Raw genomic sequence first — 27,991 nt, forward strand, 5'->3', positions numbered from 1 at the left:
TTTGATGCATCTTCATCTACGCAACTACCCGCGTACTGTAATCTCCTCAGTAACAGAGGTCACTGTGTTCGATGCCACATGCATCGAAACGTTTGTCCGCTTGTAGCTTGACGTCTTCCGACATACCCTCATCGGAGGCATCAACCCCATGCGACAACATACCCTCTTGTTCTCCAGAAGCGACAAAACCACCAGTAGCATCATTGATGTCAACTGGTCCTCCGCGGACCTTGGCTCGAGCTTTTGCGATGTGCTCAGCCTTCGCACGATCCCGCTCGCCAGCTGCCGCTTTCAGGTCCGCTTTGAAGGCACGAGCAGCGACCGCCTTTTTCTCAAGTGCGGCTTGCTTGGCCGCCTCAATCTGGGCCTTCCGTTCCTTGCGGGCTTCGGCCCCACCCTTGGCTGCTTCGACCCGCTTTTCTTCGGCCCGTTCAAGCTCGGCGGCGCGCGCGCCTACACGAGAGGATGATGCAGGTGTCGGCGACGCATCAAAACGGGGTTTTTGGGCAGCAACATCTGCTTTAATCGATGACGATATGCGTGCAGGAGCAATTGACTTTGTTGGCGCACATGGTGTCTTCGGACGATGTTTCTTCGCGACTGGCGTTGTGGGCATCTCTGTTGTGCGTGTCGGTGTTGAAGCCTTTGCTGGCCGCTCCCCAAGCTCTCGCTCACGAGAGTTCAGCTCATCCACGTATTCGTAAGTGACGGTGGCACATCGAGCCTTCATCACAGGATCGGCTGCGTTCTCGAGCTCGGCTTCTTTCCAGATCTCCACCAGGCTCTTGAGCTCGTCTACACTCAGACGCGCCTCGGCCTCACGACGTTTCTCGCGCAGCACTCGCCAGTATTTGACTTGCCCACGTACCCGAGCGCGCATCGAGTTCTTCTGCTCCTCTATCGTAAGCGCTGTTGTGCAGTCTTCCAGTGTAGAGCGAGGAGAATGGTGAAAGGCAGAGGCTTCGTCAATGACCTCGTCATCCTTCCCTGCAAGCTCAGCGTCGTAGACAGCTTTCTGGCTCTGGTCGTCTAAGACATCAACCGCCTCATGAATTTTCTCAAGCGCAGCAGCACGCGCAACGCCCTCAGCACCGATCATCTCCGGGAGCTCATCAAAGTACTTCAGCACCAGGGCTTTGTACGCTGCACGTATGACTTCCGGTGTTGCGTTCGGGGCCAGCCCAAGTGTTGCATAGTGTGTTCGAGTCTTCATATCGGGATTGTTCTCCCAGTATATTCTATTGGTATAGGCGTCCGGTGTCCATGCCGTGTACCTGGAAGTACTGATTTATATCCCTACTCCGCGGAGTGTGTAGACATTGTGTATCGACGACTCACTCTACACAACGTTACGATCACTACTGACACGCCCATTACATGTCTCAGACATACAGCAAGACAAGAGTTATTTGAAGAGGAGTAAAGGTTGCGTTCACAAAACAATCGGTCACGATGCATGGACGAGACAGCACGAAATGGGTTTTGGGAAAATGGACTTTGCCCAGTGCCTCCGGCTCAGCATTGCCGCGAGCTCACTGCGACCCATGGACGCCTCATGCAGATACCGCCCCACCCAAGCACGGGTCTTCGCGATTACGAACATGCGAGTAAGACACGGGAACACTGCGCGCTGGTATTGCGACGCTGTTCGGCGGCGCAATTTAGGTAAAAGCGTGGAGGACGTTGACAATCGTATGAGAAATATGGCGCAATCCGACGCGATCGCCATTTCCCATGGCTGCCAAAAAGGCAATTGTGGCAGTGGGGTGCGCTGCCCATAAGCGCATGCCGGTGGGCATTTGTGTGATTCTCATAGGGTGGCACACCATCGCGCCTGCAGGGAGCGAACGTCAACCCTCAACCCCCTCAAAAGGCCAGCGCGAAGCTCAACAACATTCCCCCGACCCTGAGGCCGACGATCAGAAAACGAACGACAAAAGGAACAGACGCGATTGCGCGAGAACGCATGTTGCCGATGGAGAGTAATGTCGGAAACTTATCTTCAGCAAGCTTTTGGGCAGCCGACCTTCACCGACGTACATGCGAATGGGAATTCCTCTGGACGTGATCTCTTCGATATCCTCGACGCCGCCAATCTTCATCACAACCACGAATATGACCCCAGCGGACAACACCTGCATTCACTGCACATACAGTCTCAGGATGTCATCGCGCAGACCCAGCAATTTGCGTATGCATTGCACAGCAGTGGTGTGTCGGCACCAGGTAAGCGCAACCCCTCTATTTATCTCCATCCCATCAACTTCATGTACATCATCCCCAACGAACTCTTTGTCCTTCCCATTAGGCGCTTTGCCTGCGTATGGATGTCGTTCCTGTGCCTCTGAGTTGCCAGGCCTGGATGACGTTTGTTCGGGATGGGATGGCGTGCTCTCGCTAGCTGCACGTGATCGAACGCGGCGACGGGACTTGCAACAATTGCATACCTGCCTAGGGAGGTGTGTATGCAAGCTGTGCACAGACGCATGTTGTTGCGTCAATCGTTCGATCGATGAAATACCCAGCGTTCACCGCATCTTCTGGGCTGTTTTTTGTTCGCCTCAGACAATGGTCACTAACGTCATTCTAAGGCCTACCGTACACCTCCGAGGCGCCTGCAATGCCGACCATGACAGGACAAATCCCGCAACACTACGAGCACGACAGTGCGCTTCAGATCGGCTTCGATGATCTCCAGGGATTCTCTCCCGTTACACAAAGCTTCAACATCAACGCTTATCGCACGCCATACCCCGACAGCATCGCAACATCCACATCATCAGCCACATCGCCCGAACGCACCAATGCAAGTCTCCTCACCGATCCGGTTGTTGTAGAAGCAGAAGAAGACAAGCGAAAACGCAATCAAGCTGCTTCCGCACGCTTCCGGCAGAAGAAGAAGCAGCGCGAGCAGCAGCTCATGGAGACGAGTCAAAAGATGCAAGACCGGACTAAGAAGCTCGAAGCCGAAAACGATGGGCTGAAGAAAGAGAACATGTTTCTGAAGAAGTTGCTTGTCGAGAAGGTGGATCACATGAGCGATGAAGATCGGGAGCTGCTCAAGAAAGCCGCCGAAGGCGCGCTAGCTGGAGTAATTGGAAAGAAGTCCTGACAGCTTGAAAGGGGCACCGGTTAATGCGATGGTGTGGTGTTATGGTGTCATTCTTTCTACAGTTCTTAGGCGTTGAGTGCGTTGTGCGAGTAAGCGCGCATATCTGCAATCACTACGAGTGGTATCTTGACAAGAAATCATTTTATCTTGGTCATTATTTTCCTTTGAGACCCTTCTCGCTGTGGCTAGGTGGGGTCGTACTGTTACTGGAAGTCGGGCGGAGGCCATATGTAGGCGAAAGATGACTAGGTTGCGAACTGCTCAATTCTCTCAGAGCGGCTTTAATGTCTCCACCCATAAAAGTGTCTCCCCATGCTTCGTATTGACGCGCACGCTCAACACCGTCTGGCCACGTGTTTGCCATTGTCAGTACCAACAAACAAGTGCTGTAGCTGTGGCTCGGAGTATTGAGTAGCGTTGTTCTCAGCTTCAAGCCTAGTCTGCATGCATTTGCTATGATCTGGATGCGGTCGGAAAAGACTCGGTTCTCGCGGCTCTCCATCTTCTCTTGAACAGTCTCGATAGCACCGGCGATATTAGTCGAAACCAAACGGGCGTTACCATGTCCCACGAAATATGACATTAGTGCTGAGGTATCTCTGTGCATCTTTGCACATAAGTCGAAATACGACCTTAGTGTAAATTGGTGCACAGAGACATCGTTGTTGAGACCCCAATTAGAGCTTGCGGAGTTGTCAGCTTGCGTTGGTTCCACAAGCTGCAACGGTGTAGGCAGAAGGTAGATCAAGTTCCCGGCGCATTGTTGCTCGTGGAACGTCCTGGTAAAGAACATACTGTCAGTTCTAGATAGGTAATGGCAGCATCGAAAGTGTACTCACCAGGATCGCGTAAACCATGGGTCCTCAACCATCCATCCCAACAGTCTGTCTGCAATTTCTGAACATTCTTCGGCATGGTACAAGCTACTTTGCAATACCTTCCAATATTTTGAAACCTTGGAAAACACGGCAAAGGTCACTTGACTGAACCGAAAAATCCGATGCATGTCTTGCAGATGTCTCTCGACATCATCCGGATCGTTTTGATCGATGCACTCTTGATCAATCCAGATTCGCGTAAGCTGACCAATCTTCGCGCACTTCACGATGCGGTGAAAGACGATCGGCGGACATCGAAGGGGTCTAGGAGGCTTTTGTAAGTCGGCACCATCCCAGATCCGGTAATGAGGGATTCGTGTTCCGTCGATAGATTGTGTGTGAGTCCACACGTAAGATACCGTGATATATTCATGGGCGTCGAGGTCGACTGTTTGAAAATCGCGGGCTGGAGTGAGGATATAGTCATGCGGATGGCTTGTTCCGTCTTGGGGGTAGGGTTCCAAAAAGCGAAGGCGAATCGGGCCCACATTGTCGCTCTCCACTAGTGCAGTACGCTCGATCTCTTTGGCTGCGGCAAGGAGCGCATCATTGCTTCCCTGAATGTGCTGGAAGGACAAAGTCCTATCGTCTTGCATGATGGCGTCCCAAGACTGAAAAGAAAAGACCTTGTGCGGAGAAGGCTGGACAACTCCCATGACGTGGCCTGACCGGTCTTGAATGTTTGCGCAGACGGTTGTCAGGCGTCGTAGCGATTGGACGCCATATACTCATCTCTACTAACAGCAGCACCTATCACTCCTCAGTTAATGAAGTGATACCGCGCATCTATTCACATTGCCGCACAATGTATACAAGAAGATAACCAAACACCTTTAGTTGTTCTTGACTTGGTACTTTCTCGGACGAAGATAAGCCCCGCATTTGACCCCTTCTAACCTATCTCGGCTAGCGGCCACGATTACTCACCAAAGGCCTTACGTGAGCCTCCGCTCGCTCTTGCGAACACCCGAGCTGCGATCTGACAAGGCTGAGGCACAGTCATTGCAATCTCATGTCGCCCTTACTCGGCCATCATCTCTCAAATGTGGGGCTGACCAAGCTCGGTCTGCTCGCTCCTGGCCATCGGCGCGATGCTGTCATGCTCCGATGTGAATGGTATGCGAGTAAGCATGTGGTGTCGTAAGATGGTATATATGCAGCAAAGGTAGGCCATGGACAGAAACATTATCAACGCATTTTCAAACGCACTCAACACTCAACTCGACTATTGATTGTCTATCAAATTCCACTTCACAAGCTCCACTTTTCATTGCATCCACAACTATAACCTCGAGCCTTTGAAATGGCAGCTACGATGCGCGGATGGCAGTTCAAGTCGGCATCCGGACCCATGGAAAAGAACCTCTCCATTCCTTCCCCAGGCCTCCCGATACCCACCATCAACAAAGACGAAGTGCTCGTCGAGAGCCACGCGACAGCGCTCAACCCTATCGACCACAAGATCCTCGAACTCGGTCTCATCACGCGCCTGATCTTTTCTGGGTTGACACCTGGCTTGGATGTATATGGCCGCGTCGCGAAAGTTGGCAGTAACGTCACAAGCTTCCAGGAGGGCGATATCGTATACGGTGGTCTTGTTCCGGGAGGCAAACATGGCGCTCTAGCGGAATACGTGCCTGTATCGCAGAATCTGCTGGCGAAAGTACCACAAGGCCTGAAGGGAGACGACATGGCGTCTATGGCGAGTACGGGCATGACAGTATACGCTGGACTGAAACCGTATGCTAAACCCGGCAACAAAGTCTTCATCAACGGTGGCTCTGGAGGAACTGGTGTCCCCGCTATCCAGATCGCCAAGATACTCGGCTATCATGTTACAGTGTCATGTTCAGCGGCGAACATCGAGTTAGTCAAGAGTCTAGGAGCGGATACAATACTGGACTACACAACAACACCAATCATCGAACAACTGAAAGACACCGGCGCCATGTTCGATCTCATCTTAGACAACGTGGGAGCACCGGCGAACCTATACCGTGCTTCGAGCGCGTTTCTGCGACCAGAAGGGAAATTTGTTCAGGTTGGCATTGGCATGAACCTGAGCGCCGCAATTCAATTCTTCGGCAACAAATTGAGTAGCTTGTTGGGATGGGGAAAGAGAGAGTACATCTTCGTTGCCGCGAATGCGAGTACCGCTGTGTTCGAGCAGCTCGCGACGTGGATGGAACAAGGCAAACTTCGCGCAGTTATTGACTCTACATGGGAATTCTCGGAGGTGCCGAAGGCGTACGAGAGGCTGAAGACTGGAAGGGCAAAGGGTAAGGTTGTTGTGCATGTGAAGGACGATTGAGGCAACTGGGGATGTATCATTCTAGATTCCATTCCAGCGATTTGTACTTTTAGATCTTCTTTCTACTAATAACACTTTTATTAAGATAAATATATAAGCTAGTAGGTATTATTAAAAAGGTATCTAAGTCTAGTATAGCTCTCTACTAGTTTTAAAAAAGTTATAATATAAAAGTATATAATATATCTTTAGTAGTATAGAGAAGCTTAAGCTAAGCTTTATAGCTTAGTACTTAAGAATTACTTAGTAAAATAGCTTTTTTTATAGTAATTAAGTAATAATAATACTTTATATATAACTATAAAACTTATAATAAATAACTATAGCTTACTATTATAATAAAGTAACTAAGTATTATAATTTTAAAATAATATAAATTCTTTTATAAGAATATTTACTTATATAGCTTTTCTCTCTTTTTTCTTCTATTTTTTTTTTTTTTTTTTATTAACTAATACTTTTTTATTAAGCTTAGTCTTTAACTTAAACTTTTTATAATATTCTTTATAAAGACTAATACTAAAAGCGCCTAAATTTTTTATATTATAAGTAAAAATTTAGAATACTAGTAAACTTTTATAGTAAAGCTTATATTAGTTAGTAATAACTTTAGTATAAATAAAATACTTAAGTACTTTTTAAGTAATAAATTATTTTTATAGTAGCTTAAAAATACTTATAAAAGACTTTTAAAACTATATACTTTTATAAAAGTAGTTATTAATAAATTTAAAAAATAAAGTAAAAAAATAACTAAAAATTACATTACTATTAATATAATAAAGAAGTTTTATATTTATTTTTATATATATATAGTTTTTAAAAAGTATAAGCTTAGTACTTTATTATAAACTAGCTAGCTTTAAATACTAAAAAATTACTAAAGTATAGTAAAAAATTTATATAAAAAAGATTAAGTATTTATAGCTAATATAAAGAAAAAGTTTAGTATATAGCTTATAATTCTAGTTTTTAAAGTTATAAAGAGTTTTTTATAAAGTAGTAAAATAAGTTAAAAAATTTAGTTATAAGTATTAAGTAATTAGTTATATTTAGTTTAGGTACCTTAATTAGTAATAGAAAATAAATATTATTATTCTAAGGGCGTAGTAACAAAGTAGATAAATTTAATACTTTTATAATTTTAATAAAATTAAGCTCTGTTATCTCTAGTTACTGTCATACTGTCATACTGTCATGGCTTCACATCGCCGATGAGTTGCTAGTCCCGACCCCCAGTTGGCATCTGACATCCCGTCTCAGCTACTCCAAGCCTACGTCTGCATTCTCCGCAACTGTTGAGGCACTCGGCTGAGTTCTGGATAGAACGTGTAACCCGCAATAGATTTCCCCACTTGCTGGCGTAGTGTAAACAGACGGTTTTAATATACCCGACTTGGCAGCTGAGCTGTGGGAGCTTATATGTAGTACAAACCTCCTCGCTGTGGTGCGCAATGCGAAGAAACCGACGAAATCGACGAAACCCAATATCAAGAATATCAGATTGATGCAAGTAAGATCTCAATAAAGATAATGCAGGGAAATTCCCAGAGGAAAACGCAGAAGTTCAATCGTATCTCGGTTTGCGGATGCGAGACGTCGAGAGATGAAGAATATAAAAGCACACCAAAGTCGGGCCCAAAAGAAATTTCGACAACAAGACGCAAGTACTTCAAATCTACTTCCGCAAATTACAAATATCCACCACTATGAAGCTCGCCGCCTCTCTCATCGCCCTCCTTCCGCTGGCCGTTATCGCAACGCCGATTACATCCCCCAATCCATCCGAAGAGTCTATCGCCAACCTTGCGCCCCGAGCCGATACTGTTTGCTACCTCAATTCCGATGCTCTCAAAAACGATCCTCAAGGTTGCGACACCAGTCCTACTAGCGGCACGCGCCGCCGAGGTGTGACAGGCGGCGACCGCTTCGGCGTGCGTTGCACCAAGACCGGCAAGTGCATCAACGGGAACTGTAAATGGGATTACGTTCCGGGCTGGAACTGTTACATCTGGAGTGGCTGGACTCAGCAAAACTGCGAGCGTAAGTGCGATCGTTTCGCTGAAATGTGCTTTGTTGAGACGCGTGGATGTACTGACGCGAACAGGTGGGCTTCCGACTTGCTAGTTCGAGAAGGTGGTCTCCAGTAGAAGGGAAAAAATAGGAGAAGCTCGTAAGCTGCGATAAGTTGGGAATTGATTGGCCTGAGGGAATGGGAATGCACGTTCGCTTTGTGACGAGATTGATGTTGGCATGAGACTACGAGAAGAGGCTATGATGAGAATGATCAATAAAGTCAGCTTCCTTCTCACAAGTCATTCTGATGTGATTCTCCCATCTTTTTGATGTAGCGCCCATCTCTTGAGTTTATTTTCGACACAGCAGCTGTCGGGGTTCCAGTGTTCGGTTATCGGACGGCTGTGTGTCGGGAGTTGAATCCTCTTGCGAATATACGCTCGACGTGAGATGGTCAGATAGCATCTGATATAAGGCGGCGGAAGACAAATAGCATTAGATGAAGGCAGCGAAGAGAAGATGCTAATTGCTAGGGACCGGCAAGATGCGGCATGACGTTCGGCTTGGCGGAGCAAAAAGTTCGGAAGCTTTCCGAAAATCACGAGCGTCAAACTTTCAACATGCGCGCCTTGACGAGAAGTATACAACCTCTCTCCGCGGCTTTCTCTCCCCCGAAACACGCCAACCGCATACGACTATCGAATGCGACTCCCTTGCCGTCATGGACGCGCTCATTCCACGCGTCGGCGAATTTGAGAGTTGTCGACCTCGCGTATCGGCTCCATGATGACTCGGGCAAGGCCAACGGAGATCCGATTGTGATTGTACATGGCTTGTTTGGGAGCAAGAGGAACAACCAGGGTGTTGGAAAGTAGGGATCTTCCCGAGCTGTCATAGCTGGATTGTGACTGACATGTTATCCTAGCGCACTCGCACGCGTCCTCAAGCGCCCCGTATACGCTATCGACACGCGAAACCACGGCGAATCCCCCCACGATAAAGTCCACAACTACACCGCCCTCGCCGAAGACGTAGAGGCCTTCCTCCAGAAGCACGAGCTGAAGAATGCGACCCTCATAGGTCACTCGATGGGCGCGAAGACAGTCATGACTATGGCGCTGAGGAACCCAGACTGCTGCGCAAACATTATACCAGTGGACAATGCACCAGTGGATGCGGCGCTATCAAGCGACTTCCCAAAGTACGCAGAAGGCATGCAGCACGTCGAGAGGTCACAGCCCAAGAGCCAAAAGGAGGCAGACAAACTTATGGAGCCCTACGCGAAGGACCTACCAGTTCGCCAATTTCTATTGACGAACCTAATGAGGGGTGAGCCAGGCGCGCCGCTCAAGTTTCGCATACCTGTGAGCATCCTCACCAAGGCGCTCGACAACATGGCCGACTTCCCCTTCACCAACCCCGATGAGGCCTCGTTCAGCAAGAGAGCTCTCTTCATCCGAGGCACCAAGAGTCACTACGTAAGCGACGAGACATTGCCGATAATTGGTCGATTCTTCCCAAGGTTTGAATTGGTGGACGTAGACTGTGGCCATTGGGTCATTAGTGAGAAGCCCGAGGAGTTCATCAAAGGTACGCAGACATGGCCTGAGTCAAATTTGATCTAGCTAACACGTTCCAGCGGTTGTGGATTTCTTACAGGAGAAGGAGTAGATACCCAAACAGGATACAGGCAATACCACGTTATTTATAGACACACCTACTACCAGCGGAACATGATGATCGTCTCTGTTGCATGGCAAAGCATCAGACATCAAATTTCACAATGTTGAAGGCAAGCTTGGAGAACTGGTTTTATTGTTAATGAGCGACAGGAGAACCAACACCTAATCCATCAGACTCAACGGATCCGTCTACGAACCTCTCCTCTACCGTATTAAACACCCTCCCATCATTCGCCACGAGCTACTCCCACTCGATATCCCGACTACAAGGACTTGTACGATTCAACCCTGCCAGAGAAGCATTGCTCTACTCCAGGCTGGACATCCACAAAGTTACCAGCTCCACAGCCCGTGTTCACGTAGAAGCGAGCTGCAATCTCACGTTAGCCTGGTTCTGGTTCCCTCCAGTTTCTGTCACATACTGGTTCTGGTGAAGTCATTGATATAGACCCTGAAGCTACCGTATGGCGCCTTGTACGAGTTTTCCGTGCACGTAGAATTCTGGAAGAAAACGTTGTCCTCGAGCCATGGCTCTTCGCAGCCCATGCCGGCGTAGAAGCGGATGATAGCGACACCGTCACCGGGAGCCTGACGCTCGACGACGGTAGAGGGGTTGGGACGAGCGTTGACGCTCGTGGCCGCGAGAGCGGTGACAAGGGCGATGAGGTTGATGAGCTGCATTTTGGATGTTGCTGGATGCTGTATTGGAAGACGAAAGCTGGATGATGAGAAGATAATGGTATGAAGAGCCTGTCTCTTATACTTCTTCGCTGCCTGTCTCCCTTGAACATCTGTACTGACAGTACGTTGATGATGCTCTTGGTGGTAAGACCTAACTCCTCTTCAAGCTTCTCAACAGTCGGTCAACACCGCCACCAACTGATGGTGTGGAGGTCATACGCTTCCAAGCCGCCACACATTACTTAACGATGTGTTTGGAGAATCCACGAGCCTTCTGCGTATGCCTCGCCGCCCGTATCCTGGGTCAGAAGATGGAGGATTCTACGATTTGATACGAGATCTGATCTTGCATTCGCCTGCATTGTCGCATGTCCGAGGACCGGATTGGTTGGATTGTTCACATCACCAACGGAAATGCTCCCCACGACCTCATCTTGGCTCGTGTACACGTGTTGGTGGAGGAGGTAGTGGGAGGTCACTTGCGCATCTGACCAGAAGCTGACGGACTACTCTGAATCAACAATCTATACAGGAAACTTCCATTCCGATCCTAGCCTTTCCATGCCTCCTCAAACTCCAGGAACCCGCATTCAAACGCGATGATGGAGTAACGTAAGCTCCTCTCTCATCTTTCGTCTGGCCCAGTCTATGCGTGTATTGCATTCGCACCGTCAACACGACTTCTACTTCTACGCCACATATAGGTGCAGTGTTGATATTAAAGCCACCAGTTCCGATTAGCAATTTCCTGTCACGCTCTTGGGCTATGTATAAGCTGACGTCCACACAGCGGAGATCATTGGCATAGCGCACTCGCCCGTGCACGTGGCTGCTCACCAAGTCCACAAGTAGTAGGTCAACACAACTGCTGTCGCCACATCTACATCGACTGCGATCCACCGTGCCAAAAAGTCTTCGAACCCTCAACACTATCAACGCTTTCTTGAATTTAGAGTGGATGGTATGGCAACCAGATTACGACACTAATTGGATCAAATGCATAGGGGAGAAAGGCTTTAAGGACGCAAGCCGCAGTCGCTTAAGCAACATGCATGCAGACGCGACGGCCCATCGCGCTGACGCGACACGGGATGTGTACTTGCCGCGACCTTCCGCTCTCAATCTAGACCACGCTGTGATTTGCCAGACTTAAGGTTGGCAGGAAGCTCGGTCGCCAGAGGCTTACTAAACTTGTTGCCCATCTCTTGCGATTGGATCGCAGCGTCGGCTGAGGTCTTGATGCAAGTGCGCTTTGGCACAATATTACCAAGTAGTTGAACTCTGCGCATGAAATGGCACGGAACTGAATGTCTGGACTGGGAAAGATGAAGACGAGGATGCCAATTGATGAAGTGACGCGTCGTACGCCTCATACAAGTTCTCGATTCTCATCTCTTCCCGCATCATTCCCCCACCTTACACTTCCCCATGATCTAGTTCTCCCATCGCTCCCTCCTTCTCCCGAATCCTCGCTTGCTATTCTCATCTCCACTCCGTCTGGGCCGACGCTCGCACCCAAGCTAGTTGTTCTAGAGCCTAGAGAGGGGCTATTGTGGAACTTGGGATTGCGTGCAGCGTGCACGAGGTCCTGCATCTTCTTGCCAGGCATGGCGCCATCGCGAACGTACGATGTTAAGCCAAGGATGACGCAGATGATGGCGAATGCGTTGGCGAGGGCATATGGGATGAAAAGCCCACAGGCTTTATAGTCGTAGCGATTTACGTCGGTGGTCAGTTGGACAGTTGTGTTGGCCATGTTGCTGTACCGATTAGCTCACGATTCGATCGAGAAGCGCTCATTTACTTACGTTAGGAGCCGGTTATGCATCATGCTGACCGTCAAATTGAAGCTCAGTTCTTCGATGAGAACGTCCAGTGTTCGGTTTCTTGCCATCGCTTTGTCCTGTAGCCTCTGATCACTGAGCTTGAACGCCGTTGACATATTCTGCCCTTTGTACAACACCTTCTCTTCGTCGAACTCAAAGTACGCATCCAGATCGGCAGAGCCCAACAGACTAGTACGCTGTATCGGCGAGTCAATGACACCGTACTGAGCTGCTGCTTGCTTGTCCGAAACACTCGTGTCGTTCAGCCATGCTAGTTTGCCTACCAGTTGGTCGCACATAACCCACATGAATGCTGTATACGCATGTTGAGTCATGTTGGAGATCTCATCAGGTCCCTCGTCTGGAAACGAGATCGTTTCACCGACCTCGTATTTGCCGGATACGTTCTGCAGCCCATGATACTGCGAGATCTCCAAACTGTAGGAGGCGTTGTGTGGTCGACAGATCTGGTACTGGCGGAATTTGACCCGCTCGCCTTGGTCGTTGATAATAGGCCGCAGAAACGTCATCCAAAGCTCATTCATCGGTTTCGAAGGTACGTGTTGACGAGGGTGTGAAACTGCTGTGAGGCCTCCAGTGCTATCATAAGTTGGCACGAAGCTGAAGTACGCATTATCCGTCTCTATGAGTGTACCATCCACTGTTGCCATTTCCTCTTGCAGGAAAGCGTCGATAGCATGCTCTTCCGTCTCATTGGCCTGGCTGCATCTGATTACCGGAGCATAGAAACCGACGGCGTAAGCGGAATTGTTGAACGGCAGATCCAGCGGTAGTATCTCACCAAGGGATGAAGTAGCAGTAGCCAAGAGATTCATAACGGTCCTTGGTCCAGTAAATATCCGGTTCTTGTCATCAAAGTACTGTGTCGTACCGGGCCGACTGGGCGGCGAGTAGGTATATCGATGCGCTTCGCTGGCATTTGCGATGGATGGATGTGGCATGGCTGCGATGATGTTCTCGACGTTGGTGCCCTCGACTATGAACAAAGTCGCAGGCGTGAAGAAAGGTGGAATTAACAAGCCCCTTGAGATACATTAGTAACTGGTCGTTTGCCAAGGTCTACTACTCACCATGCCAGACAAGCCATTACCGATCCTACCTTCAACCGCTTCCACATCTCCATGTTAAGCAAAGACAGTACTGATGTATCAGCTCCGAAAGCTGAGTTCAATACCTTGAACGTCATATCTTTCTTCATCAAAGTCCTCCAAAGCCACTGAGTATATGCAGTCCAGACACTGGCGCCGAGGCAGATCTGAGCGAGGAAGGCAAACGCAGTACCAAACCTGGTTCAGTCAGTAATTTTCAGGACGTCTATCTCTACCGGAGTGCATTACCTAATCTTCTCCTCTTGCTGATCAGCTTTTCCCACTATCTGGCCCTTGAGTTTCGGATAAAAGACGCAATGCGCAACACTCATCGCCAGGCCAAGAAGAAGGAAGAGAACCATGAGTAGTGGAGATTTCCATGTGTGAATGCGACGTCCTTTCCAACCAGGAAAGGTTCGAGAGTCTTGACGTTCTGCTATCGGTCTGATTGCTGGAGATGGCGGTACTTTCGGTAGCAGATGCGCATTAGACCGCGTCGAGCGACTATCATCCATGACCTCTCGCGTTTCGATCAAAGCGGTCTTCATCAACTTGGGTATTTCCATAGCAGCAGTGTATAAGAGCCTCTGCGGCACAGTGAAAGATGCTGGGTTAAGTAGTATCCGAATTCATGAGAGACGAAGCAGATGTCTGCTTCACTGAGCTGCAAGGAAAGCGTCGCACAGAATGAGACGACACAAATAGCAGGAGTGGCACCAAAAAGAACGACCGACCCTCAATTGATTCTTAAGCAGCACGTTGGGGGCCGCTCCATTAGGGTAACATCGGTTTAGGCTGATGTATGTCGAGGAAGTGGTAGCAAGGCTGAGCTACATTTTTGCGAGCGGGTGTGTGCCTGCATATGCCTGTCTCTAGGAGTAGGCATATAGAACGCGTGCAAGATTGCGAACTAGTTGTTCGCTACAGGCTGTGCGCAATACCGAGACGAGTGTTACGATGGCCAAGCTTTATTCTGTGCCGCTTATCGGGGTTAGGTCCTTACGCTGGTGTGTATTGAACGTGAGAAGGTTGCATTTTCTTTCTTGGCGGTTTATTATAATCAGAACCTCATACATAGCCCTCTGATAATCGTGGACCCTGTTTGGAAGAAGATTGTGACAGTGTGTAGGAGGTGAACGGTGGGGCTAGCTGCGGCAAGGGTTAGCGATTACGCTCAGCCACCACCAAAATACCAGGAGTGAGTAACATGGACACTGAATTGGAGCACAAAATATATTGCAAAGAGGCGGAGTATCAGGTGATATCAGCTGCGAATTCTGGGGGCATGGTGGTCGTCCAGTCGTGAAGTTCCTTGGAGCAACGTGAGAGGATTGGGACTGTTGATTGGGAGGAAGGACATCCGAAAAGATGACATTGCCCTGTCTTGACCCCAGAGAGAGTGATAGATACCAATTTGACCAGTACCTTTTCGCAAACGTATCTCGTGTGACAGAGCTTCTTCTCTTGGAGCCGGTGAAGATGGTCTAGCCGAAGCCCAAAAGAGGGGTCCCCATTCATCCCAACAGCGCCGTGCATGCGGATAAGGCACCTGCTCGCATCAGTGCGAAAGCAATGCGAAGACCTTGCCCAGTTTTCGAGGAATTCCCAGCGACTCGAACAAACATGGATTTGGTGCTGATGTGTGCAGGTGGGTCCGCTTCCAAGGGAGGCAGATGTCGGGTAACGTACCCGCGAAGCCATTGGCCAGGTCAAGACTGCCGACCGTGCGGTAGTAGTTTCTGTGTACCAAGACCTCTGCCGGTGAACTATCCGGAAATGGCGAGGGCATGATCCTACGTCCACTTTATACAAGAAAAAGGCTGAACGTGTTTGCAGACCACATTAACACGGAAACATGCAAGATAGGTGGCCTAACGTCGGTGTAGGCTCTGGGGTGTTCATGTTTTTCCTAGGTTGGGAGTGGTTGCCTTCCGAATGTTCGTGTCAACTGTCTCATTGCGGCGTCGACCCCCAGTGATGCCCAACGATGCTGCTGCAAGTCGTGTTGCATGGATTGATACGTATTGTATTTGTTTCCTCCCTTGAGAGATCATCTCTACCGTTAACGTGCTGTGTCAGCTGGTGGAATTTTGCTGTAGACATCCGAGCAAGAGTTTGACAAGCAAACTTCTGTCTACAGGTTTGGCGATGTACCCCGTCATCCCTTTTGCAATGTACGACTCCGCCTGGCCTTTGAGAGCATTTGCTGTCATGGCCACGATGGGAACGTGGAGTCCATTTGCTCTAATCTCTTGGGTAGCGCTGAGCCCGTCTTGAACAGGCATGTTGACGTCCATCAGGATCAGGTCATATTCGTTGATAGAGGCCTTGGAGACCGCTTCCTTACCATCCGGTGCCGTATCCACATTGTTGAACCCCATGCCAGCAAGCATGCGTGTCATGACCTTTCGATTAATGACATTGTCTTCCGCAAGTAGCAAACGTTTGTCAGGAGCGACGATTTTGAGAGTTTCCATCGGGTCGGCCACCACGGGAGATGGGATGCTCAATCCAGCCAGACCCTCTTGTAGAACCTCCAAAGCTTTGAGCTGCTTGCATCTTTTGAGCTTGGCGGTAAACCAGAAAACACTACCTGGACCTTCTGGATTAGGGTGAAAGCCAATGCTTCCACCCATGCGCTCAGCCAGTGACTTGCAGATACTCAAGCCCAATCCTGTACCCTTGTATCTCTTTGTCGCGGAGTTGTCGATCTGAGTGAAAGGCGTAAATAGGGTATGTGAGCCACTTGCTGGCACTCCAATGCCCGAGTCTATCACTTCAGTCAGAATCGTGAAGTACTCTTGGTCTTCCTTTTGCAGTCGCGCAACTATTCGTACATAGCCTTGCTCGGTGAACTTTGTCGCATTAGATAGGAGATTCTGTACAACTTGTCGATAACGTAGAGAGTCTCCTTCAGCGGAACTAGGTAGGTTGTCGTCCATATCGATCTCGAGCTTGACTTCGGGTCTCTGGCACGTCTGATGTGCCCGAAAGACAGATTGAATGATATCCTTTACGCTTATAATATCGTTACTGATAGAAAAGCTACCCGAAGCGAGCTTGCTGAAATCGAGAAAGTCGTCAATTAGCTGAAGAAGCACGTCCCCAGACTCTTTGATGATATTCGCTAGCTCTTGTTGGTTGTTGTCCAGCTTGGTGTCTAGTAGTAGCGTTAAAGCGGACAGCATGCCGTGCATAGGCGTGCGGATCTCGTGGCTCATGTTTGCTAAGAACTCCGATTTGAGTTTCGATGCTTCCTCATAGGCGGCGATAAGACTTTTCTCGGCTTTCCGTCTTTCGGTCAAATCTCTGGTGATTTTAGAGAAGCCGAGGAGGATGTTGTCCTCTAAATAAGGATAGATGAAGTCAGTGCATGTCTCATGGATAGTGCGTGAGGAGAAACTTACTATACACCGGCGTGATGACAACGTTCGCCCAGAACCTGGAGCCGTCTTTGCGAAAACGCCAGCCTTCGTCTTCACATCTTCCGTCGCGGAGGGCATCTCGTAATTCCCTAGATGGCTTATCATTCTCACGGTCTTCTTCCGAATAAAAGGCCGAGAAATGTTTGCCGATGATCTCGGCTGGAGTGTATCCCTTAAAACCCTGGGCTCCTGCATTCCACGTGGCCACATGCCCTGTCGGGTCAAGCATAAAGATCGCGTAATCCTTGATGGTTGCTACCAGCAATTGGAATGTTTCATTCTGATAAGAGCGTTCCCTGAACTCAAGCTGTCGCTGATGTTCTTCGGTGATGTCGAGAAATTCCATCTGGATGCAGCGCAATATCCCGTGGCGCAGAATTGGGACTGCTCTCAGGTGCCAGGCGAGACCCGTATCTGTTACAGCTCTCGATTGCTGGAGGTTGCCAGTTCGACATGCAGCGCTTACTAGCGCATGGGCTGGAGCAAAAGCAGGAATAGTGGAGGAGATGTCGAAAATGTCATCGGCATGTCGGCCTACAAGATCAACGCGATCCCTTGCGTTTGAGGTAGTCACATAACTGATAGATGTCAGCAAATAGCAGGAATTAGACGATCCTATTCACAGGCTGTACTAACGAATCTGAGACATGGCGCACATAGAGCAACGCGTCTAAGATCACAGTCGGCGCAGGTGTGAACCTGATCAGGTCGTATGCAAGGCTGTTGGGATCGTAATCGTCGTCCGCTCCTGAGGCCGGCGTCGGGAGATCATCAAGCACGAGTTGCGACAGCGATGTTGGCAGCGACCCCATGGGCGCGGACATAACTCCGAGAGGACCGAGCTAGCCTCCACTAGGCTAGCAGTGGACACTTGTGGTGTGTTGAAAAGGAATCGTACGAGTTTTGCATCAGAGTGCTAACAGCCGGGGTAAGACCAGGCTTCTGTGATCACAAATTCATCAGGTTGCTCCTGCCGTGAGATTCGTGTCACTTCCGCGGCAACGGCAGGTAATTCTAGAATGAGCGATACAGTGACGTCACATTCAGCCCCTCGTTTGAGAGCTACTAATCCGTTTATCACGACCCTGGAAACACTCGCGATACGCAAACAAGGCTTATCTCACGTCGCAGGATGCTACTACACTGATGTCTTCGCCTAGGACACACATCCACGCCAGTTTTTCGCATCTAGCAAGCCCCACTTTTCCAAAGTCATGGTACTTTTGACCCTACACCGGATTGTCCCGCCGATGTTCAAACAACAGTCGTTGACACTATTTCAAGAGATCACTGGTTTATCTGGCATGAAAGTTGGTTAGAAAAGGTTTGTCCGCGCATACTTGTTACAGTGGTTCCTATGTGGCGATGAGGACCCTCGGATGCTGACCTACCAGTCTGGCAGACTGTTCCAAAATATCAAGTATGTCAGACGAATAACACGACCGAGATGAACACCGAGTGTTTGGGTGTATGTTTCTTATGAGCGCGACGATCATCGTCCAAGTATGCGGAAGGTGTCCGGGATCACCAAGCTGCGCACTTGTGGCGAGTACCTTGGCACGATGTGTGCTACAACGTCTCGCAGCCTCACAAGTGGCTTAAAAGGTACTTCCAATGCACTAGAGAATTGGAACTTCATGGAGCAGGAACATCTTTTCTCAAAAGCTGTTCGCGTACAACCTATGGGAACATGGATCGTCTCTCACCTTGTGATGATCAGCCTACTCATGATCACGACAACATCTACGCTTTCGCCTACCGACCGCCATCTCAGACTGCTATTAGAGCTGGCCAAAAGCGTTACACTGGGGTGTAGCGTTCTACTGACAGACTCATTGCTGTCATGACCATCAGTTCGACGCCTTCACCCAGCGGTTTCTACAACCGTATATACGTAACTAGTCTCTAGTCTTACCTCTATCAATCAGAACCTCGAACAACGGTAGATTCAACAAGAACTTCTACATTTCAGCTTCCCACAACATCATGATGGACAAGCGCAACCGTTCGCAATCGCCGGCGCAGGCACGTAAGCGACATGCTTCGACAGTTTCGACAACAAACTCCACAAGCTCGCAAGACACAACATCAGAAAAGACTATCGAGAACTCAAATCCTCTCACTCCACCATCGGGTTTAGATGCAGACTCGTCAGATTTGTCTTCTGCGGTTTCAGTCTCTTCCTCGCAGCAAACTGGCGATGCTAAAAGCCAACCCTCACCTGGCCATCATTCAGCAACAAACACGGCACATATTTCTCCTTCAAAGATCAATCCGATTAGAACTTCCCCAGAAGTCTCCACTTATGCCGGTATGGTCACGCTAGGTCCTCCAACCCCAGAAACACTTCGTGAACCATCCCATGATGGTACAGTGGCGCATACACCCAGTATACTAGAACCTACCGCAGAATCATTTCCCATCTTCACAACAGGCGATATCTTCATCAAGACGGAACTGGTCATTCCGCCGAAACAATGGCAACTCCACAGCAGTATTCTCACACGGTTTTCCTCATGGTTTTCAAAGTCACTTTCAAGCATTATGGTGCCCACGATAGGGCCGGCGTTGGCCTCATACACTATTGAAGAGGTCGATGGTAAGGCTGCATTGGTACAACAGCAAACCACCGAAGAAAAGCCAGTCATTTCGAATGCCGGGAGTCATCATGATGTCGACGTGGCAATCAAGACGGAGCACGAGGATTCCAACCCAGGCAGTCCCTTCTCTATCACTCCAGACCACACTTCCATAATCGAAATCTACAACGATCTCTTCAGCACATTCTATAACGTCCCCATAAACATTCCGACTACAAACATCGCCGCCTCTCTCACTCACTCCGAACAACTTACCAAGCTCGCCGGAGACCTGGGCTGCTTGGACAATCTCCCCAACCTAAGATCACAGATCAATGCCACACTTCTACAACATCGACATGCGCTTTTGCGTGCAATCAAAAACGATCCCGCACGCTGGCTCCTCCTCTCGCTCTCTCTGCATAACGAGTCAATCTACACAGAAGCACTAATACACATGTCTGGCGCACACCCTAGCTGGCCATGGCCGACGCCGCGCTCCTCTCTCCCAGAAGAAATTATCTGCCTCATCACAGCCAAGAGCCTCGAGCTAAACAAACGCTGCACAGAAATAGAGCGCGATCTGCTATTACTCACCATTCACGTCGGCCGCGGCGCGAGCAGTCACCCAGTGTCTCTTCTTGTCAACTCTGAATTCGACACTTGGTTCATCGTCTCGACATTCCGGTCCATCCTCGCTCAAGAATTCACTAATCTTCACGACGAACCCAAAGGCTCTCTCCGCCGCGGCACAATCTATCGGAAGATCTGGAAGGGGGAGGGTTATATGCCGTACGAGGATATGCGACGCATGCTCGAACAGGTCATGCCCTCCGCAGTTGCCAGTCTAAGTGAGGATCTGGCGATCTTGAAGAGGGAAGCGAGTGCGTACGTGGAGGATCTTGCAAAGAACGAGTCTTTGCTTGATGTGGAGGGGCAGAAGGTGGGGTGGCTGACTTGTGTAAAGGTGGGGAAGGGGGATATTCCTTGGAGGGCTGGGGAGGGAGGGAACGTGTGAGAGTGGGAGCACCTCATACAAAGAAAACTCTGAACAGGTGCTCTGCTGTCTACATCAGTATCAAACCGAAAGTTTGCAAGATCTCAAGGCGATGTAGACTTCTGGGTCATTCACTTTACCTAGGGGTAGGTGTTCCGTTTTCCTTGGGTCAGGTGGGAGGGACCTGATTGAAGAACTGGTGTCGATTCTTTGGTCTTGGAGAGCGCCACTAAAGTCTCCAAGGTGCAATCAGAGGTGTGGTCGTTGCGGAATCGCGACATGGAGGGCACGGCACACCTTGGATCTTGAGTTTTGTTCATTGTTCCTACTGCATATCTTATTCATATGTGTACACCAATGTCCAGAAGCATCCGAGTCATATAGAATCATGTCCATAACGCGTAAAAGGGGGTATCATTCTTAGGCCAATAGAGAAAGTATCAACAACACATCATCTGCGCGACGTTCCTCCGAACCCAGTGCTCTCATGCCTGGTGCTGGAGAAGCTATCACCAGACGAACTCCTTGAGCTACCCTCTCCGCCGTTGTTCCAGCGACTGCCACTGCCGTTTCCAGCGCCCCAGCCGCCCGTCTGGTTGTTCCGGTTGCCTCTGTTGCCAAACTGGCCCGCAGCCCATCCAGCAGCAGCGCCACCTGCCGCGCCAGACCAGAATCCAGGCCTCCAGCCTTGTGCCGGTTGTGTCGCGCCGTAGCCTGACTTGGGGTTGCTGGGATTGTTCGGGTAGTATGGTGGAGGCGGGTCGTCGTTGTCGTCGTTGTAGCCTCCTCCCCATCCACCGCCGCCGCCGCCACCTCCCCAGCCAGGTCTGTTGCCTCCTGCTGCGCCGCCATCCGGACCTTGTGCGCGGTTCCTCAGCGCAGAGTATATCATCCACAACACGACACCACCGAAGAGCATCCAGAAAAGTCCGCCTGCAATCCTCTCACCCATGGTTTTCGGTCCGTCACGTCGGTCGTCATCGTCGTCGTCGCCCTGCCATCTTCCTCTTCCCTTGCCGTACTTCTCTTGGCCTTTCTCCGTGAGGACAAGACGGTACTCTACTCCGCAGCTTCCTTTCAGGATGTATGGGTCTTCGGGGTAATCGTAGCCTTCGCAGATGACGTCTGTGGAGCCGAGCTTGAATTCTTCGGGGAGCGAGGCGGTGCAGGTCCACTGTATGGAGTCTTCGTCGTAGTCAGAGCCACTGTTCTTGCAGCGCATTATCTCGGGTTCGTAGAGGCCGCGGGCGGAACCGCCGATGCATTTCAGCTATCATGTGTGAGTAGGCTGTACGGAAGGGTAGGCGGAGACGCGTAGGATGAATGCGTACCTGGGGGATAGGGTCAACGCGTCGCGCGGAGGTCTGCTGTCCTTTGCGCAGCGTGAGGCTTTCAATCTTAGCCAGCTTGATCTTGTCTGAGCGGAGGGCTTCTGCGCCACTCGCTGCCAGCAGCGCAGGGTAGAGGAAGCTGAGGAGATGCATATTGTCGCAAGGTCGTGGATTAGAAGTGTGCTCAATAGGGATGGTTAAGACAACTCATGTACCACCCGTGTGGCAAAAGCATGTGAAAGGACACGGTGGAGATGCCTTGTGCTTTGGGGCTGTGAATCTAGAAGCTGGCGGCGCCAGTGAATGCCGATGACGCACCGCCGAGGCCTGTCCAGGGATGTACATACGCTAGAGCCGCTTCCGCACTAGCTCGCTTTACTCACATGCCATCGCGAGCATCACGCGTGGACAGACCTCGAACGAAACCTCCATCACAACAATCATGAAACAGCGAATAACTTATGTGGTGACGAACCCAGAGGAGTTTACTCCCGACCAACTTGATGTCGGCGAAGACAAATATGGTCCATACTTTGCTTTGGATAATGTCCATGCTGCGAAGGAACACCGTATCACTCTCGGCCTGAATGAGCTACCTGAAGAAGTATGTACTGCTGCCACTCTTAAGTCCGCCAAAAGAGCGAACTCATCCTAACGGAACGTAGATAAGTAAAGTCTTTCAACAATGGCACGAGTTACATCTACGTTGGACATCTCCAAGGTCTTACGCATCTACTCCGCCGTTCACATCACGTGTATCACCTGGTCTGCACGTCTTCTTCACGCCTCTATCCGATACGCCTGACGACGCACTATGCTCAAGCCTCCACTCCCTCATATCCCCGGACCTGAAGTGTTCGTCGACATCATCCAGCTCCACAAAGATGCCAGTCCTCTCAGAGCGCTTCTCAATGTCGGCCACCTCGCAGTACTACAGCTACCTGGATGACATCGATAGAGTTAGGAGTTTCTTTCAGCAGAAGTTTTGCAGCAAAGATGGAAAAAGCTATTGTTTGGATACGATCGATGGCTTTGCTCGATCAGATTATATCGATGTGGACTACGATACTATCTCGAGAAGCGTTGTTCTGACAGCCGAATCTTCCAATGCAGGATCCACCAACGAAGGCTGGACTGAGACAATAAGGCTACCGAGTAAAGAAGCGACAGTGGAAATTGGAGTTTTGAGCCTGGAGGGAAACGCCGATCCCGAAGATGTGCAGTTTGGAGGTTTCTTGACAGTGCTAGGACAAGACGATAAACCGAGTACGTATACTCCTCCTATCATACCATTCCTAGCACGATAGAATGTCCAAATACTAATACCACACAGAGCCCACGCGCTTCCAAACCCCAACCCGACACTACCCTCTCCTCCAAGCCTCCAAGAACCCAACCGCCCCACCCAAACTCCATCCTCTAACCTACAGCACCTCCTTCAACCAACCAACCGGCCTCCACCCAACCCTCACCCTAACCTTCCCAGCACACCACCTCACCCCACCAGACCGCTCCTGCAAACTACACACCCACCTAACCCTCCCCTCCTACCTCTTCATCGACAAGTACCAATTCTCCGACGCCCTGTTCCTCGCAGACAAGAACCTAAAGCGCCTCCGCAGTCTAGCCGGTGCTACCGATCTCGAAGCCCCAGACTGGGTTGTGCCGGCTTGGGGCTCAGCAGCGCTCTTTGAACTCGCTACACCCACGCCAGAGAAGATTGAATATCCTAAGGTCAGTCTGGGGGATGGGGAGGAGAGCGTGTGGGAGGACTTGCCGACGCATCGTGAGGTGCCGGATGGGGACTGGAATGTCAGCATACCGTTGCATCTGCGGTATATGCCTGCGCAGGCGGCGTCTCATGCCAGGTTGCCTGTTCCTTGGCCTGTTGTCTTTTGGGCTTGTCGTGCGGATTCGGGCGCACAGCATACTACCAATCCGTTTGATCGCTTGCATTTGGGATATGAGGGCTTGTTTGGACCCAAGACTAGGTTTATGCATGTGGAGCCTAAGGCTTGGAATCAGACCGACTCTGGTGAGTTGGTGGAGTGGATCAATGTGCCAGTGCTTGATACGAGGATGGCTGGGTGGGTTGAGGGAGGGACGGTTGGTGTGGTTTTGTTCGCGTTTGTGGGGCTATGCTGGATGTTGTTTAGGAACATTGGGAAGGGGGATGTCAAGGATGAGAAGAAGACGCAGTAGATGGGTCAATGGTAAGATGGGGTGTTGGTGGGTGATGAGAGTATTAGATCTTATTGCTTTTCGCTGTCAACTCAGCGATTTCATTTGGGTATCTTTCAATCAAGTGCTTTGCCCTCCACATGCTTCCACGCTACTTTTCTTCCGTGTCCCATACCGCTGCTATCCAATCGCGGAATGCAATATCTGGTAAATCGTGCTTCATATCTCCATTTCCAAAGTTCAGACTATCGTAATCGGCGCGTTGACAGGCATGCTCGACATGATGGGTAACGGTGTTCCAGGGAAGATAGGATGCAGCGCATAGACAGGTCCTGAACTGTCCTCGCCGTCGAATAGCATAAGGTTCTGGATGGGCTGTTCACGTTGTCCCAGCACGTTGATGACATCCTGAGCCAGCTGGCCACCCAGGAAAGCCGTGACGGGTGCCAGTTCGCTACCCAGATTCTGAAGGAAGCTGCGGAGGACTTCGGCTTTGAGAGACTCGGCAGGAAGAAGCAGCTCCTTGTGCTTGAGGTTCGCAATGGTGGTGTAGGTCTGAAGATCTGTTGGTGTATGCGAAGGGTAGATGCCATGGCCCATGCGCTGGTACTCCCACAATGCGCGTACACAGGTGAGTAGGGGATGGACTCTCTTCAGCCTCCTGGCATTGTTTGCAATATCCGCAGGGAGTGGACTGTCCTTGACCAGCATCAACGGGCTGTAGAGCTCCTGCTTGTTGACCAGCTCAACCACCTTCCCGTTCTCCTTCTTGACCTGTACGCTCTTGATGCTCCTCGTTGTGCTCTCAGCGCCAACCTGCGTGTCGCGATTGCTCTTCTCGCGCTCGATAACGAAGTTGTGCTCGACCAGGTCAGCGAAAATGTAGCCGTACATGCCGTGCGATGCGCCCGCGTAGAAGGGTTTCCGTGCTATGCGCGCACCGGCATTGAGGGCGGAGGTGGAGAGGAAGTCCATGTCGGTGCATATGATGATGTCGTAGGCGGCGTAGAAGTTGGGATCTTGCTCGTTGCGGATGTCGGTGGTGAGGGTCTTGACGGTGACGCGCGGGTTGAGCTTCTGCACCTGGGGCAATGCTGCCTCTGCGCGGTTCTTGCCTACATCGGCGTCGCTGATCAAGAATTGCGCACCCAGATCATCTTCGGTCACGACTTCGTGGTCTGCGAGGGTGATGGAGCCTATGCCGGCGAGGACAAGGTTCTTGGCGACCTCGTTGGCGAGGGCTTTGATGGAGACGAGCAGGATGTTGGCAGTGCGGATCTTCTCTTGCGCCGCGACGCCCCATAGGCGGATCTGGCGGTCGTAGAGGGCGATTTCATCTGGGCGCGGAAGTTAGCCCTGCTGCGACTGCCATTGCGTCGCGCTTACCTGCAGATATCTTGTCGGCCTCAGCGATGGCGGCGACTGTCTCGCCAGCTGCGTCCTCGGCAGGCAATGCAGCAGGCAACGCGCCATTGGTCACCGGAGGTACCGGGGACGGCTCGGTGAGATCAGCCATGGTGTTTGTCGTCGCGCGGGTATGTATATGGAGGTTAAGAGACGCGTATGCGAGATGTTGATTGCGCGATCACGCAGGGCAGTCAGATAGTTGGTGGACCGGCGCAAGACGCTGGCTGCGTATGGGCTAATTCAAGCTGGACGGGCGTCTTGCAGAGGGCCGAGTAAAGGCAGCTAGCGGTGACGGCATTACCTCGCACCCTCGTAGCCTGCCTGTGCGGCTCTGCGGTGGCCCGTGCGCACCCCGCGTGCCAACCACACGGGACCGACTAGAAGATGCGTTGCTTGTTCGTCGCCTCAGCCTCGACAAGTGCCGTCTCCTACCCTCCCACCGTAAACTACTAGTCTCTCCTCTGCGTGTGAGCCTAACTACTCGCCATACCTCGTCTCCTCAATGGGAGCGAGCGCCGACGTCACCCATGCCCAGACCACCCTCCTCTCCGTCCCCACCGCCTGCGCCCTTCCCACTGGCCTTCACGACGGGCAGCTTTGACTTTCCCCATGCCTCGACCTCGCCGCCGACCGTCTCTCGCTCTGCCTCTACGAGCGCGTCCAGAAATGCGCTGCGCTCCCTAGCCGAGCCCACGCCCGCCGCTTACGATGCGACGTCATCCCCCAGAGACCCTGCCCGCCGCGTGCGCACTCGCACGTCAACCAGAAGAGGCCCGCTGCACCGCCTATTTGGTCCCCCACGTGACAGCGACGCTGCGGACAATCTGGCCCGAAGGCCGCCCACTGCAAACCCCAACCGACCTCGCGCCGTACCGAGCGAAAGCTACCTCCGCCGCTCTCAGGCCCGCACGAGAGAACAGCGCTTGGCCGATATGGACGCCACCAACGATGTTCTTGACTCACTGAGTGACCTACCGACAAGCAATCCCTTTACTATCTCGAATACACAGCCCCGCTCTCGTAGCCCCATCGTACAACTCAACAGCGAGCGCCGACATAAGCGGAGGAAGTTGGAACATGACAGTAGCGCTGCTACGGAGTACATGTGCTTCAAGTACGGCCACAGGGGTCAGGTAGTGCCCGGGCGTCTGCGTATGGAGATCATAAGCTGTGACGGCGGTGAGCACCGCAGAGACAATCCACCTGGGCTATACAGGGTTCAGAATGTCTTGAGGAACGACAAAAGTGTATACTGCAGCGAGAGCTCCCAGTGCAATCTTCTCTTGAAACACATCGGAGAAGCCCCCTTCGCCTTGGAGAAGATCGTCATTCGAGCACCGGACCGTGGATTTACGGCTCCGTATGTGTCTCCGCTTCGTCTTTGATCATTGCTAACCTGACACCAGCGTTCAAGAAGGTCTTGTATTCGTATCCATGTCTGCAGATGAACTCCTGTCCGGCACCTCAGCCTACAATCTCCGCTACGACACACCATCGCCACTGATGTCTCCGACCCCTAGTTCCCCAAACGAGGCCAACGAACACATGTCGTTGCGAGAGGCTCTTGAAGATCCTTCGGTGTGGCAATACTCAAATCAGGGCCCTCGCGAGGACATGGAGGAGCGCATCGAGAATCTTCGTCTCCGCAGTGAAAGGCTGAATGCCGAATCTGCGAACTGGATATCGTCTTTGCGCTCAGACTCTGAACGTCGGCGGATAATGCGCCAGATGGTAGAACACGAAGACGAAGCAGAGGGTGACAATTGTGATCACGCAGCGGATGACTCTTACAGCGGTCCCGCTGGCATTTCTGCACCTACCCCACCGCCTTTTACAGTTACTACTGCTGCCAGCGAGGATGAGGACTCGGACTCCAACGAAGAAGTACCCAGTGCTGCCATCATGGCCGACCGCCTTCGAAGAGAAAGCCGTTGGCGTCCAGACAGCGATGACGATGACGATGAAGTCATTCCCCGCCTGGGTCCGCTGCGTCGCGCGCCGGCCCTCGACTACAGCACATACAGCGAATGGCGGGAGCGGAGAGAGCGCTATCTGGAGCCCATCCGAGCGTCTCGTGTAGCTGCGCCCAGCCGCATAGAACCTTCCGAACGAACCCATGACGAGCCACTCATACCCCCACATGCGCGCTTCTTCATTGCGAAGAACAAGAATAAGATCACAATCAAATTTCACCCTGCAATGTAAGTTCGGTCCGGTCACCCTAGGGAGCCATCGGTTTACTAACGCATTCTCCAGTTCGGGAAGACACGTCCTACTCAAGTTCTGGAGCCCGAAACATGATGGCAACATCGACATTGAGAGCGTCCAGTTCTACGGGTACTCCGGACCCCGCTATTTTCCGGCCGTGCAGGCTAGGTAGAGGGTACGTGCTGTTGTAAGGTTTTACATCACATCTGTCCTTTTGAGGATCATGTTGGTATGAGTTAGAAAAAAGA

The 27,991-nt window shown here is 50.9% G+C and overlaps 12 protein-coding genes across 12 annotated transcripts; 6 read left to right on the top strand and 6 right to left on the bottom strand.

Annotated features, from left to right (window-relative positions):
- Positions 1–46: 46 nt before the first annotated feature.
- J4E83_008727 (uncharacterized protein) lies at positions 47–1,213 on the bottom strand (the record flags this gene model as incomplete). Its single annotated transcript, XM_049335621.1, has 1 exon — positions 47–1,213. One exon carries the CDS (start codon positions 1,211–1,213, stop codon positions 47–49), a length of 1,167 nt encoding a protein of 388 aa, XP_049185357.1.
- A 1,149-nt stretch (positions 1,214–2,362) lies between these two features.
- J4E83_008728 (uncharacterized protein) lies at positions 2,363–3,112 on the top strand (the record flags this gene model as incomplete). The annotated part of the gene is made up of 2 exons (XM_049335622.1): positions 2,363–2,367; positions 2,668–3,112. 2 exons carry the CDS (start codon positions 2,363–2,365, stop codon positions 3,110–3,112), a joined length of 450 nt encoding a protein of 149 aa, XP_049185358.1.
- Positions 3,113–5,293: 2,181 nt separating this feature from the next.
- On the top strand, positions 5,294–6,301 carry J4E83_008729 (uncharacterized protein; the record flags this gene model as incomplete). Its single annotated transcript, XM_049335623.1, has 1 exon — positions 5,294–6,301. One exon carries the CDS (start codon positions 5,294–5,296, stop codon positions 6,299–6,301), a length of 1,008 nt encoding a protein of 335 aa, XP_049185359.1.
- Positions 6,302–8,937: 2,636 nt separating this feature from the next.
- J4E83_008730 (uncharacterized protein) lies at positions 8,938–9,988 on the top strand (the record flags this gene model as incomplete). Its single annotated transcript, XM_049335624.1, has 3 exons — positions 8,938–9,188; positions 9,243–9,907; positions 9,957–9,988. The coding sequence occupies 3 exons, from the start codon at positions 8,938–8,940 to the stop codon at positions 9,986–9,988; spliced, it is 948 nt and encodes a 315-aa protein (XP_049185360.1).
- Positions 9,989–10,262: 274 nt separating this feature from the next.
- On the bottom strand, positions 10,263–10,680 carry J4E83_008731 (uncharacterized protein; the record flags this gene model as incomplete). Its single annotated transcript, XM_049335625.1, has 2 exons — positions 10,263–10,369; positions 10,422–10,680. The coding sequence occupies 2 exons, from the start codon at positions 10,678–10,680 to the stop codon at positions 10,263–10,265; spliced, it is 366 nt and encodes a 121-aa protein (XP_049185361.1).
- Positions 10,681–11,798: 1,118 nt separating this feature from the next.
- J4E83_008732 (uncharacterized protein) lies at positions 11,799–13,713 on the bottom strand (the record flags this gene model as incomplete). The annotated part of the gene is made up of 4 exons (XM_049335626.1): positions 11,799–11,961; positions 12,309–12,440; positions 12,489–13,550; positions 13,709–13,713. The coding sequence occupies 4 exons, from the start codon at positions 13,711–13,713 to the stop codon at positions 11,799–11,801; spliced, it is 1,362 nt and encodes a 453-aa protein (XP_049185362.1).
- Positions 13,714–15,690: 1,977 nt separating this feature from the next.
- On the bottom strand, positions 15,691–17,852 carry J4E83_008733 (uncharacterized protein; the record flags this gene model as incomplete). Its single annotated transcript, XM_049335627.1, has 3 exons — positions 15,691–16,961; positions 17,023–17,618; positions 17,677–17,852. The coding sequence occupies 3 exons, from the start codon at positions 17,850–17,852 to the stop codon at positions 15,691–15,693; spliced, it is 2,043 nt and encodes a 680-aa protein (XP_049185363.1).
- Positions 17,853–19,345: 1,493 nt separating this feature from the next.
- J4E83_008734 (uncharacterized protein) lies at positions 19,346–20,637 on the top strand (the record flags this gene model as incomplete). The annotated part of the gene is made up of 2 exons (XM_049335628.1): positions 19,346–19,351; positions 19,492–20,637. 2 exons carry the CDS (start codon positions 19,346–19,348, stop codon positions 20,635–20,637), a joined length of 1,152 nt encoding a protein of 383 aa, XP_049185364.1.
- A 430-nt stretch (positions 20,638–21,067) lies between these two features.
- Positions 21,068–22,100, bottom strand: J4E83_008735 (uncharacterized protein; the record flags this gene model as incomplete). Its single annotated transcript, XM_049335629.1, has 2 exons — positions 21,068–21,886; positions 21,948–22,100. The coding sequence occupies 2 exons, from the start codon at positions 22,098–22,100 to the stop codon at positions 21,068–21,070; spliced, it is 972 nt and encodes a 323-aa protein (XP_049185365.1).
- Positions 22,101–22,389: 289 nt separating this feature from the next.
- On the top strand, positions 22,390–24,149 carry J4E83_008736 (uncharacterized protein; the record flags this gene model as incomplete). The annotated part of the gene is made up of 3 exons (XM_049335630.1): positions 22,390–22,551; positions 22,613–23,213; positions 23,455–24,149. 3 exons carry the CDS (start codon positions 22,390–22,392, stop codon positions 24,147–24,149), a joined length of 1,458 nt encoding a protein of 485 aa, XP_049185366.1.
- Positions 24,150–24,368: 219 nt separating this feature from the next.
- On the bottom strand, positions 24,369–25,644 carry J4E83_008737 (uncharacterized protein; the record flags this gene model as incomplete). The annotated part of the gene is made up of 2 exons (XM_049335631.1): positions 24,369–25,465; positions 25,515–25,644. The coding sequence occupies 2 exons, from the start codon at positions 25,642–25,644 to the stop codon at positions 24,369–24,371; spliced, it is 1,227 nt and encodes a 408-aa protein (XP_049185367.1).
- Positions 25,645–26,062: 418 nt separating this feature from the next.
- Positions 26,063–27,915, top strand: J4E83_008738 (uncharacterized protein; the record flags this gene model as incomplete). The annotated part of the gene is made up of 3 exons (XM_049335632.1): positions 26,063–26,895; positions 26,942–27,736; positions 27,792–27,915. 3 exons carry the CDS (start codon positions 26,063–26,065, stop codon positions 27,913–27,915), a joined length of 1,752 nt encoding a protein of 583 aa, XP_049185368.1.
- Between the last annotated feature and the right edge of the window lie 76 nt (positions 27,916–27,991).

Source organism: Alternaria metachromatica, assembly GCF_023757995.1.
Source record: "Alternaria metachromatica strain BMP 0045 chromosome Unknown scaffold_26, whole genome shotgun sequence".
NCBI classification, from domain to species: Eukaryota; Fungi; Ascomycota; class Dothideomycetes; order Pleosporales; family Pleosporaceae; genus Alternaria; species Alternaria metachromatica.